The sequence below is a fragment of the Martes martes genome (genome assembly GCF_963455335.1).
Source record: "Martes martes genome assembly, chromosome: 3".
Taxonomy (NCBI): domain Eukaryota; kingdom Metazoa; phylum Chordata; class Mammalia; order Carnivora; family Mustelidae; genus Martes; species Martes martes.
In genome coordinates this window covers 167,152,954-167,165,241 of record NC_137890.1, presented here as the reverse complement: position 1 = coordinate 167,165,241, position 12,288 = coordinate 167,152,954, and the positions used below count along the sequence as shown (strand labels likewise).

The 12,288-nt window shown below is 58.5% G+C and overlaps 2 protein-coding genes across 3 annotated transcripts; one reads left to right on the top strand and one right to left on the bottom strand.

Moving 5' to 3' along the window:
• Positions 1 to 154: 154 nt before the first annotated feature.
• On the bottom strand, positions 155 to 5,328 carry CHPF (chondroitin polymerizing factor). The gene is made up of 4 exons (XM_080797965.1): positions 4,766 to 5,328; positions 3,157 to 3,730; positions 2,420 to 2,599; positions 155 to 1,866 (listed from the first exon to the last, which is right to left on the bottom strand). Exons 1-4 carry the CDS (start codon positions 5,077 to 5,079, stop codon positions 607 to 609), a joined length of 2,328 nt encoding a protein of 775 aa, XP_080654091.1. The 5' UTR covers positions 5,080 to 5,328; the 3' UTR covers positions 155 to 606.
• Positions 5,329 to 5,775: 447 nt separating this feature from the next.
• TMEM198 (transmembrane protein 198) lies at positions 5,776 to 12,241 on the top strand. Of its 2 annotated transcripts, none has more exons than XM_080797966.1 (5): positions 5,776 to 5,894; positions 6,209 to 6,413; positions 9,104 to 9,679; positions 10,759 to 10,961; positions 11,344 to 12,241. In XM_080797966.1, exons 2-5 carry the CDS (start codon positions 6,248 to 6,250, stop codon positions 11,479 to 11,481), a joined length of 1,083 nt encoding a protein of 360 aa, XP_080654092.1. In that variant the 5' UTR covers positions 5,776 to 5,894; positions 6,209 to 6,247; the 3' UTR covers positions 11,482 to 12,241. The 2 variants fall into 2 exon arrangements, with proteins under 2 accessions (XP_080654092.1, XP_080654093.1); XM_080797967.1 differs by having other exon boundaries at positions 5,802 to 5,894; positions 6,244 to 6,413.
• Positions 12,242 to 12,288: the final 47 nt, after the last annotated feature.

The following is a 12,288-nucleotide window of genomic DNA, read 5'->3' as shown; positions in this document are numbered from 1 at the left end:
TGTGACCAAGCTGGGGCAGGGCTGGGCACAGGCATGGCTTGGTCCCCGGGAAAAGGAAACCCAGGCCCCCGTCAGCCAGGACAAGGGAGCCTCCGTCCTCACGGCCAGCCCTCCCCGTCCCCAGGCCACCTTTTGAAAACTCAAAACCACGAATCTACACTCAGCCAGTTTATTAAAGGCAGGGAGCTTCATCCAGGTCCAGAAGGGAGAAGTTGGGAGACACACCCCTTCTTCTCTCAGCTCCCCTCTTCCCCAACCCCTCATCTACAGCCCAGCCCCCAGGAGGCCCTAGGAGACCAGGCCGGCGTCAGGCAGACTGCACTGCATAAATACTCAAGAGGCCACAGCCTGAATCAGCAGCGTCAAGGGAGGGGGGCGGACAGGGAGACCAGGGCTGGGACAGGGAGGGGTGGCTCCGGAGGTACCTCACCCCCAGGGCCTGTCCTGAGCCTGAGGACCCACAGAGCTAGAGAGAGGGGGCCCGTGGGCGGCCCTGGGGTCTGAGGCTGCAGCTAGCCCTGTCTGGAGAGGCTTGGCAGGTGGCTCTGGGTTGTTGGGGAGGAGGGGGCATGTTGTCATGCCAGGATTCTGGGGTGCGGGGCCGGCTCAGGTGCTGTTGCCCTGCTCCTGCTCAAAGAGCAGCATGGCTAGCTGCGTGCGGGAGCCCAGGCCCTCCAGCTCGCTCTGGCGGCAGCGGTGGTACAGGTCCTCGCTGAGTCTTGCGCTGCACGTCTGGGCCCGGTAGCGCTGCAGCAGCGCGGGTTCCACGGCCCGCAGCACGTGCAGGCTGGAGAAGCGCAGGAACAGCTCATACACGTCCAGGCTCTCCAACAGCTCCTCCTCCTGCTCCGAGGCTGCTGCCAGCCGCCCGCGGGCCGCCACATAGTCGGAGTTGTAGAAACAGGCCTCACTGGCTGCCTGGCGGTCAAAGCGGCCCGTGTCTCGGCCCAGCTCCGGGGGTCCAGGGCCCTGCGGGGGGGCCACGGCCGGGTGGAAGGCCTGGAAGTGCATGGGGAAGAAGGCCTGCCAGCCTGAGATGGCATGCATGCGGCAGCGGTTCAGGAAGTCAAGCGTGAGCACTGTGTCTGGTCCAGCCAGCAGGAACAGCGTGTCCAGCGGGTGCTTCTTGGAGAGCAGATCCATGAGGCGCAGTGGGGAGGGTGCGGCTGTCTGCACACTGAGCCAGGGCACCCGGGCGCCGGGGAACCGCCGCTCCAGTTCGGCCACATGGGCCTTGACAGGTGCAAAGACGTCGGCATGGGCTGCCCGCTGGGCCTGTCGGGGCTCATACAGGAGCAGCAGGGTCAAGGCTGCCGCTGCATCGCCAGGTTCCAGTGCTGCGGCGGCGAAGGCCTCCAGGAATGCAGGGGCCAGGTCACGCTCGGCTGCAGCCAGAGGCAGTAACACGGTGAGACGAGAGGCCTCCGTGACATAGGGCACAGGCAGGATCTCCACACGGCTCAGCGGCCGCAGCAGCTGCACGCGGCGGGTGAGGGGCCGGCGACCGCCCTGGGGGGTCAGCGCCTCCAGTTGCAAGTCCAGTGTGTACTCCATGCCCCGGGCGGGATCAAAGCGTCGGTAGCCGTTAACCAGCTGTTGCTTCTGGAGCCGCAGGGCTGGATGGTAGCGACGATTGAGCTCCTCCAGGGCTGCCCCCAGAACGTCAGCCACATCGGCCCGGTCGGCCCCTCGCAGCGGGCAGCGGGGCGAACCATCAGCACAGGAGAAAGCGTGCTGCTCTGTGAAGTAGTCCCAGCGCAGCACCTCAAAGCGGGAGGCCGGGCGGGATGGTGCAGGGATCCCCACAGGCCAGGCGGCTGCCCGCTCCCCGTCGGCTGCCAGATGGCTGGTGTTCTGGATCTCCCACTAGGTTGGAGAAACAGACCATGAGTAAGGCAAAGACCATGGGGGGGTCAGCACACAGCTGGAGGACTAAGCAGCTGGCCGGCACTACTTGGGATGGGTCCCCACACCCTTGCCAACCTCTGCTATCTCAGGGCCCCACCTAACATTTCCCCAGATTGGGGCAGCCTAAGAGTGAAAAGGGAAGTTTCCAGAGGAGGTGCTCAGAAAAGGCAGAAACAAACAGGGACTGGGAAGCTGGTTTGTCCTTGGACTCTAGTGCTAGCTTTTTTTTTTTTTAAGATTTTATTTATTTATTTGAGAGACAGAGTGTGAGTGCACAAGCATAAGCAGAGGGAGAGGGAAGGAGAGAGAGAGGGAGAAGCAGACTCCCCACTGGGCAAGGAGCCCAATGTGGGGCTCAATCGCAGGACCCCAAGAACATGACCTGAGCCGAAGGCACACACCCAACTGACTGAGCCACCCAGGTGCCCTTCTAGTGCTAGTTTTTACTTCCCTGGGATCTGTGAGACGTCTCAGGACCTGTCCCCTCTATCCCTGGGGCCCCAGGCCATACCTGTAGCTCCTGGATCTCCTGGTATGTGCGTTCCAGCTCAGCTCGGGCAAAAGCTTTGTGTAGCTGGTACATATGTATGGGGTCATGCACAGGGTGGGCTGTCAGGGCGCTGCGGAAACGGGGGTCTCCTTCCTGCACATGTTCCCCAGGGCTCAGCTCCAGGTAGTTATAGTGAACTCCCTGGAGAGAGGAAGGGTAGGGGTCCATAACGGGAAGAGGGATGAGACAGTCTCCCCACCCATCCCACCCCCAATGTGTGCCTCATCTTCCCATCTTATAACCAGTTGTAGACCTGGGAGTCCACAACAGGATTACCGGGTTTAAGTCTACTTTGACCAGTTGTGAGCTTGTGTGACTTTGGGCAAGAATCTGCTAGCTCATCTATAAAATGGGCATACGTATCCTATCTCAGAGCTGTTCAGGGGCTCAAAGAAAATAACAATAGCCAACATTGAACACCCACTATGTGCGAGTCTCCCTTATTTTTTCTAATCCTTATAACAACCCTGAGCAATAGTTATTTTCATTGGTCTGGAGGAGGATACCGAAGTTCAGGAGATGCAGTAATTTACCCCAGGTTACAGGGGTAAGTAAAATTATCCCAGGTTACAGGGATAGAAATTGACAGCCCTGGCATGGAAAACCCAGGGCTATTATTTCCAACTACCCCTTCGCCTCTGAGGGGCAAGTGTACAAGCTCAGACAGGAGGTGCCGGTGGGGCGGCTTATCTGCCCACCTCGTGGTCACCGGTGCAGCCCACTCCAGTGGCATCCAGTATGCAGCGCCCCAGCCACTCATCCGGGCGCGCGCTGACAATGTCGTTGCGGCAGCTTTCCAGGTGGGGGCGCAACTGCTGCAGCAGTGTACGAGACAGCAGCACCCCAAAGCCACCATGGCAGTAGCGGCCTGGGGCGGGCTCCCCCCCGATGAAGTCCTGCGGCCGGCCCAGATAGAGGTGGGCGGCGGCTGCCAGGCTGAGACGGCCGGCTAGGCGAGCCAGTCCATGGGCTTCGGTGTAGGTGGCATCCGGCACTATGAAGAACCAGTCAAAGTCGTCACCGTGTTGCTCCAGTAGGTGGCGCAGCGCCAAGTGCAGGTGCCCGATGGGCCGCTCCTCACCCAGTGTCACCACGGCCATTCCTGGCGGTGCCCTGCGGCCCCGAGAGCCGGTCAGGAACACCACACGCTCTAGCCGGTGCCCCAGCGTGCGGTTCACGGCCACACCCAGTGTGGGCAACGTGGCTTGTGAGGTCAGCACCGCCACAAGCAGCCTCTGCCTGATGCCCAGCTCCGTGCTGATGTATCGGGTCCTGGGGGAGAAGAGGGCACAAGGTTATCCAGAAGGCAAGAGGGCGGGCAGGAGAGAGCATACACAGGCTCTGGCAGATCCCATCCTTTCTGGGCCTGTTCCTTTCCCTCCACATAGATAAGAACAACTCTCAGGAGTCATGAGTGTTTACCTGTAATACTGGCCTTACCTACACAGTGCCTTGGGGAGATGGCAATATCCATGCAGAAATGAGAGATACACTGTGGGTCTGATTCTCTGTCTCACCACTTAGTTGTGTCCTTGAGCAAGTAATTTAACCTATTGGAACCTCACTCAGTGGCGTGCTCTGCAAAAAGGGGTTGATTGCATCTAATCAAAGCACTTAGCCAAGTGCTCAGCACACAGGTACCCCACACACCACGTATAAATATGCCATGATACCACAAATACATCACACAAAGGATGTAAGGGAATACATGGCATAGGAATGCACTGAGTGTGTTTGGAACAAGGGCAAACTGGGGCTCAGGGGTTCCAGCAACTTACCTTCCATAACGCAGAAGGTAAGTTGCAAAACTAAATCTGAACTCGGGGTTACTTAGGAGAAAATAATTTCAAGTCATGGGCAGAGGCATTAATGGGATGGTACCTCACCCCTCCCCCACAAATCTTATCCTGAAGTGTCCCATCCCGGAACAAGAGAAACAGGTAAATCCTTGTTTTCTCCTTCCTCCTTCCCTCTCTCTATGCACCCACCCTATATACCAGTCATTTCTCCAAACCCAACAGCCCAACTAGGGAGCTAATAGGATCTGTGAAGGACGACGGCATAGGATCGAGCCAGTTTAGGACGGAGGAGGGCAAGTTCAGCTCAGGCCTGGACGGGGCCCAGAAAGGGCGTCCGATGGGTTCCACAGCTCCTGGGGAAGCAGGGCCATCGGAAGTCATCGGGGCCAAAGACTTCCTGGCCGGCCGGCCCCTTCCTTCCGGAGCCTGACCCAGCCTCCGGCGGCCTCCCCGGCGCGCCCGTCCCCGCCAGTGCCCAGGGGGTGAGGCTGGCGGGGCTGATCCCTACCTGACGGCCTTTTTGGCGGCCTGGCCAGGCTGTGCAGGATGGTAGGGCAAGACACGCGGCTCCCAGTTCTCCCCGGCGCCTGCGCCGGCTCCGGGCCTCTCGCGCTCCGCTCCGGGCTGCACCGAGTTGGGCCGGCGCGCCGCGTTCGTGTTGCCGCGCGGCAGTAGCTCAGAATCTCCGGGTTGGGGCGGTCCTGGGCCGCACGGCTCCTCCACCCAGGTGACGCTGAGCAGGCTCAGAGTGAAGCCCAGGGAGATGCCCACGGCCACGGGCCCTGCGGGCCGCAGCACCGACAGCAGCAGCGATGCCCGCATGGCGCCGGGACCGCGGGCTCCCGGCCCTGGAGCAGCCCCACAGCAGCCGGAGGAAGCTCCGAGGGGGCGGGACCGGGGAGGGGGCGGATCCGGAGGGCCCGGGCCCAGCGGGCGGGCCCGCTCCCTCCCCACGGACGCGGCCCTGGCAGAATCCCCTGCGCCGCGCTCCGATCCTCCGTAGGGCGCAGGGTTCCAGCGCTCAGCGCGGGAGCCTCGGCCACCGCCGCCGCTGTCCGACGTGTCACTGCGAGATCCCCGCCCCCGGGGTGGGGTCTCGGGCTCCAGCTACCGGAGACGGAGCAGAAGGGGGAGGTTAAAGGGGAAGGACCCCCGGAAGTGCCCCCTCCTCAGTGCGGGTGAGGGAAACGCCGGGGGCGGAGTCCCCCGCCTCCCCGGCGTGGTTGGTGCGTCCCGGGTGACGTCAGAAGCAGCCCGCCCCTGCCTGGATGGTGCGCCCTGAGTGACGTCAGGAGCAGAGGCCGGAGCTGTCCATCAGCACCAAAGGCCGCGGGCGGGCTCAGGGCATGGGGCCGCGGCTCTGGGGCAGCCCGAGCCCCTGCTCCTGCTCCTTTCCCTTCCCCAGGCCCAGCCTGGGTCCCGAGACTTCGCGGGACTGGAGTGCCAGCCGGTGTTGGAGGCGGAGCAACGACGCCGCCGCACAGAGACCAGTCCCTCCGGCCCAGCAGCCCCCCTCCCCGCACGGCGGACTTTTCCCGGACCCCAGTCAGCTGGGGCCTCTGGCGCTCCGCACCCCCGGACCCTCCGACCCCTGTACAGCCTCTTTCGGTCAGAAGCTCAGGTCGTCTCCAGCCCAGGTAGATCTTGGACAATCCCAGATTTAGCCGCCCACAGAGGAGTCTCCTGGCTGCCTCCTTCTTACCGGCAGCACATTGCCCTCCTCTTCCCTCAACCCACTGCCCCTTTTAACTTCTTCATCCCAGCCTCCTTTAGCCGGGCACTTTGTTTCCCTTTGTCTTTTGTCCACTTCGGAAATGCTTGCAGAGCTGCATGATCTGGGCACCACTCCCTTGTCCACTGGTGTTCTTGCCTGGTTCTCCCACTCCCATTCTTGCCCCCATCCTGGTGGAGACCCAGGACTCCTCCTTGACCCCAACTTCCTCTCTGTCAGGCTGACCTAGGAGGGTGACTCCTTTCCATTCCCAGCACTATGCCAGGCACTGTGGCGACACTGCGGTTCCAGCTGCTGCCACCCGAGCCAGATGATGCCTTCTGGGGTGCACCCTGTGAGCAGCCCCTGGAGCGCAGGTACCAGGCACTGCCGGCCCTCGTCTGCATCATGTGCTGTTTGTTTGGAGTCGTCTACTGCTTCTTCGGTGAGACCCCTACCTCATCCCTCATCTGGGCTCCCCACTGTTTCCCCAATTATTTCTCTAGGCCCCCTCACCCTACCAAATCTTCTCTAGGACATCACCAGCACCACCATCACCATAGCTATCTTTCTTTTCTCTTTCTTTCATCCCACACATGTTCATGGATCATCTAGACTCTAGATCCTAGAAAACACAGGTTTTTGAATTAGGCATGCTTGAATTTGAAACTGGCTTTGCACCTTACTAATTGTGATACCTTAGCCCATGACTGAGCCTCAGTTTTCTCATCTGAACAGTGGGAACAATGATATTTGTCTCACATTGGGTTGTTGTGAACATGGTAGGCACTCAATAAATAATAGCTATTGTGGTAAAGATGTGTTTGCTAGGTAGGTACTGAAAATATTTAGTAGTGTGACTGAACATAGTCCTTTACCACAGGACTTATTGTCCAATAGGGGAGAGACTTCTGGAACATTCATCCCTGTAATATATGTTAGGGTAGGCTAGATGGTAGTCACATACATGGAGATAGCCTACAAGGCAGGCTCTAGTAATCAGGGCTGCTGTGAAGAGTTGTATAGGATGGGGCACTGCACAAGGGAGTTCAGTTGAATAGGTAACTGGATGCTGAAATCTAGCCCTTGCTCCACTTGCCAAACTCTAGGTCTTGGCACAGGCTGCTTTGCCTAGGGGAAGACATGACTTTTTCTAGTTCGCAAAAAGGTGTGAGATGGGCTAGTGAAGTAAGTGCCCGATGACTATAGCAGGAGTTATAGGATTTCAGAATGGGGAACAAGCTCCATGGGCTGGGGGCCTCCAGGGGAGCATATTAGGCAACTGGAAGAAGTACAAAGGAGGCACAGAGGTCTGGATTCCAGGCTGGGCAGAGGTGCCTTGGGATTAGTGCTCTGTAGCCTTTATACCTTCCCCTAGAATGGCTGTGTAGTAGGCACGGATGGGAGCCAGATGGTTCCTCCCCTTCCACCCCCAAACTCTAGGCTGAACAACTGCAGAATGAGCAAGAGGAAATGCCCTTCTAAGGGTTCAGGACACATTCTAAATCTCCAAGGAGTCTGTCATCCCATGCCCTCCACTGCCCATATCTACTCCCTCTGCAGTTGCTCAGTGCACCCTGATATGCCCTCTCCTGGGCTTTCCTCCACCCTACCCTCCTTGGATGCCCTCACTCCCAGGCTCTTGGACCCTGAGCCCTGCTGTATGCCCTATTCCTCTTTCTAATCCCAGAATCTCCTGGACTTTGATGCCTCCCCTCATTCCTAAAACTCAATCTCCTCTTTATGAACATTCTCTTTAGTGCTCCCTGACCCCTTAATCTCCATCTCTGACTTCCCTCTTCCCAACTGTTCAGTATTTACAAATCCCTCACCCTTTCAGTACTCTTAATGGATATAACTTCCATTTTGATGAAACTCCATGACCACTGTTTCCCCTTATAATCCTCTTTGACACCCTATGACCCTAGTGATCCCCAACCACCTCATTATCTCATTACCTCCCATCCCTCTGTCTCCCTCTATTACTCCTGACACTTTGATCCCTGTGATGCCATTGTCTACCCTTCTCCCACCATGATCTCCTATTTCTTTGGCCTCAATATTAGTGTCTCTCAGAAACCCTTTAATACTCTCAACATTTCCATGTCTGTTGATTTCCCTACTTGCAATGACCTCATCTTCTGGAACCCCTCCCCAATAACCCTGCTTCTCCATTCTTTTTGTCATTTTCTTTCTTTTTTTTTTAAGATTTTTAATTTATTTACTTGACAGACAGAGATCACAAGTAGGCAGAGAGGCAGGCAGAGAGAGAGAGAGGAGGAAGCAGGCTCGCCACTGAGCAGAGAGCCCGATGCGGGGCTCGATCCCAGGACCCTGGGATCATGACCTGAGCCGAAGGCAGAGGCTTTAACCCACTGAGCCACCCAGGCACCCCTTTTTTTTGTCATTTTCTAATAATGTCATATCTCTCAAGCCCTGTGACCCCTCAAAGACCTCATCTTTCTGAACCTGTGTGATCCTCATCTCTCAAGTTCTGACTTCTGAATCCCTCATCTCTTTGAGATTTTTTTTTTTTTTTTTTGGTCAGAGAGAGAGCACAAGCAGGCAGAGAGGCAGGCAGAGGCAGAGAGAGAAGCAGGCTCCCCACTGAGCAAGGAGCCCGATGCGGGACTCGATCCCAGGACTCTGGGATCATGGCCCGAGCTGAAGGCAGCCGCTCAACCCACTGAGCCACCCAGGCGTCCCTCCCTCATCTCTTTGAACAGTCCCTCCCAAGGCCATGATGATTCTGATTGCTGATCCCCTTGTGACTCCAATGACCTATCTCTCTGAGCCCTATGATTCCAAAGATCCTAATGTCCCTATCACTGATTCACTCTTGACTCCAATGATTTATCTGACTCCTGTGACCCTCAAAGACCCAACGCTCATCTCAATAACTCTGTCTCTCTGTTTTCCCAGTGACTCCCAGTGACCTAGCTCTCTGACCTGCCTTGACCTCAGTGGTCCCATCACTGATGCCTTCAGGACACCAGTGACCTGGGGGGGGGGGTCTCTGATCTTAGTGTCCTGCTCCTGTTTCCCCTGTGATTCCATGTCCATGAACCCTCCAATCTCCTGCCTGGAGCCCGGTGACTTCATTTTGGCCCCTTACTAGCCCTTGTTCCCCTCCAGGTTACCGCTGCTTCAAGGCAGTGCTCTTCCTCACTGGGTTGCTGTTTGGCTCGGTGGTCATCTTCCTGCTGTGCTACCGAGAGCGGGTGCTGGAGACGCAGCTGAGTGCCGGGGCAAGTGCAGGCATCGCACTAGGCATTGGGCTGCTCTGCGGGCTGGTGGCCATGCTGGTGCGCAGCGTGGGCCTCTTCCTGGTTGGGCTGCTGCTCGGTCTGCTGCTCGCTGCTGCCGCCCTGCTGGGCTCCGCGCCCTACTACCAGCCGGGCTCCGTGTGGGGCCCACTGGGGCTGCTGCTGGGGGGCGGCCTACTCTGTGCCCTGCTCACACTGCGCTGGCCCCGACCACTCACCACCCTGGCCACCGCCGTGACTGGTGCTGCGCTCATTGCCACTGCCGCCGACTACTTTGCAGAGCTGCTGCTGCTGGGGCGCTATGCCGTGGAGCGCCTGCGTGCTGCCCCAGTACCCCCCCTCTGCTGGCGGAGCTGGGCCCTGCTGGCACTTTGGCCCCTGCTCAGCCTGATGGGCGTTCTGGTGCAGTGGCGGGTGACGGCCGAGGGGGACTCCCACACAGAAGGTGAGAGGGTACAGGCCAGGGTGGATGAGAGAGAAATGAGTGGCCAGGGATGGGTGGGAGGACGGAGGGAATGGGGTGTGGGGGAATAGGGCTGTGTACACCAGTGGCCAGGTGAGCTGTGCACACCTCGGAAGAGTTGGAGAGCTGACCCGCTCAGGGTCTGGGAAGACAGGACCTTAGACCCAACCTTTGTTCTGCGGACAAGGTATAGGGTTGTGTGGGGTCTGTGGCAAGCCCATTTCAGGCACAGGGGATCCAACAGAAAAGGTCGCTGCCCTCATGGGATTACATTCAAGTGGAGGGAGACAGACAATAGAATGCAAGCACTAGGTAATTCCAGGTCTGGAGTCATATGAAAGAGAAATGCAGAGCAACATGAACAAGTGACTTACAGAGGCTATTATAGATAGGGTAGGCAGGGAAGGCGACTTGGGAGAGGTGACATTTAAGTAGAGTGCTGAAGGATAAGAGGCCACATGCAAAGAGCTAGAGAAGGGGGAACAGCAGGAGCAGGTCCACAGAAGCAAGAGCCTGGCTTGCCGAGGACGTGGGCGGGAGTGCGCTGGGTGGAGGCATGCCGTTAGTGTGGGCCCTTTGGGCCATGACGGGGACTCTAGATTTTACCAGGAAGGCAATGGGATGCTATTGTAGGTTTAAAGTAGGGGGGCTATAATCTCATTTAGGATTTGGGATGGTCATTCTGGCTGCTAAGTGTAGAAAACATCGGGGAGGGCAAGTGTAGAAAGGCAGATCAGTGAGAAGGAGGGAGCAGTTGCCCCACTGATGGAGAATGAGGGCTGGTTTAGGTGAGTCACCTGGGGCTCAGGGTGGGAAAAGGGATAACAGCTGGAGAAGGAGTACTTAGAAGTCTAGGAATCTTCCACATGACTCTCGGAAGACAAAAACAACTGCAAGAAGTCCCATCTGGGAGTGGGAGACCAGGAAAGGAAGGGGAAATGGCGGGGTCCCAGACAAGGGGATGCTGGAAGCCTGGAGCCCTCGGATGGGGTGGATTGGGGAGGCCTGGGGAAGACAAGGCAGGGGGCCTGTGAGACCCTTCTCTGCCCCACGCCTCACAGTGGTCATCAGCCGGCAGCGGCGACGTGTGCAGCTGATGCGGATTCGGCAGCAGGAGGAGCGCAAAGAGAAGCGGAGGAAGAAGAGACCCCCTCGGGCACCGTCCAGAGGCCCCCGGGCTCCTCCAAGGCCCGGGCCCCCTGACCCGGCTTATCGGCGCAGGCCGGTGCCCATCAAACGTTTCAACGGAGATGTCCTCTCCCCGGTGAGCACCCCGAGGCTCTCCCGCCCCAAAGGGGAAGAAGGGAATGTGGCAGACTCTGTCCCGGCAGGGCTAGGCCTCCCCCAGGGGCTGATCACTATCTAGCAGGCCTAGCATTTGTCTACCTATTGTAACCCCTGCCCAATGGGCCAGAGGGGTTCAGCTCTAGGACTGGGGGAAAGGTGTCCTGAGTATGAATATTAATGAGGTACGGTAAGGGGTAGGGTCTCAGGGCTGTGGACTCCCAGTGTGGTGAGGTCCTGGGCCTAAGGCAGTGTGGGCTGAGTCTCGGGCTGTGGGGTGCAGGGACAGGCTGTCTGCCCGAGGTGGCCTTCTGGCCGGGGTCTGCAGTGCCTCTCTCACACCTGTCTTCACTCTCCCACAGAGCTACATCCAGAGCTTCCGGGACCGGCAGACTGGGAGCTCACTGAGCTCCTTCATGGCCTCACCCACAGATGCGGACTATGAGTATGGGTCTCGGGGGCCGCTGACGGCCTGTTCAGGGCCCCCTGTGCGGGTATAGCAGTCCTGCACACCCGCCCACCTAGACTCTACGGTCACCAGCTCTGCAGGCTTAGGGAGGCCTGCTGGATCACCACCCAGCCCGCCTGGCCTTGTGGCCTTGGCTGTCCCTCTCCCCACCCTGAAGAGGGCTGGCCTGGCTTCCAGAAGGGAGGACCTGTCTCAGGCTAGCCCTGGCCTAAGGGGCAAGCCTCCTCCCTAGCTCCAGAGGGGCTCCTGAGGGATGCGGGGTGTTAGCCCCATTGGGGTGTGCTCAGGGTTGTGAGTGTGTCGCCTGTGTGTGTGTGTGTGTATGTGTATGGAGGGGTGGGCTTGGAGGGGACACTGGGACCCTTGCCTTAGATTTCTGATTGATAGGGCTTGTCTAAGGTTGGCCCTGCCTCCTCTCCCACCGCTGGGGTCCCACAGGCCACTCTCCTGCATGTCAACATGGAGGAGGTCTGCCTTCCTCCCCCATCGCTCCACCTCTCAACCAGACTCATCTAAGGCTTCTTGTCCTTGTCCATGGGGCAAACGGCAGCACCCCTTACCCTGGTCCCCTGTCCTCTGCAAAGCCACCAGCCTGAGGGCAGGGGCAGGGGAGGGGGGCGGGGGGTGCTCCTCTGGGCTGGGTTAGGGAGAGGGGCTGGGGGAGGGGGCTTCAATGCACGGTGCATGTCTGGTGTCTGTCACACCACCCTGGACACCTCATGCTTCTGTCTCCCCTCACCCCACCCTGTTTTACATATTTTATAAATGTGCCAAACTGTGTGGCTTCTGCCAAGAGTGGTGGTGGTCTTCAGTGGCTGGCACTTTCAGGGGCCAAACT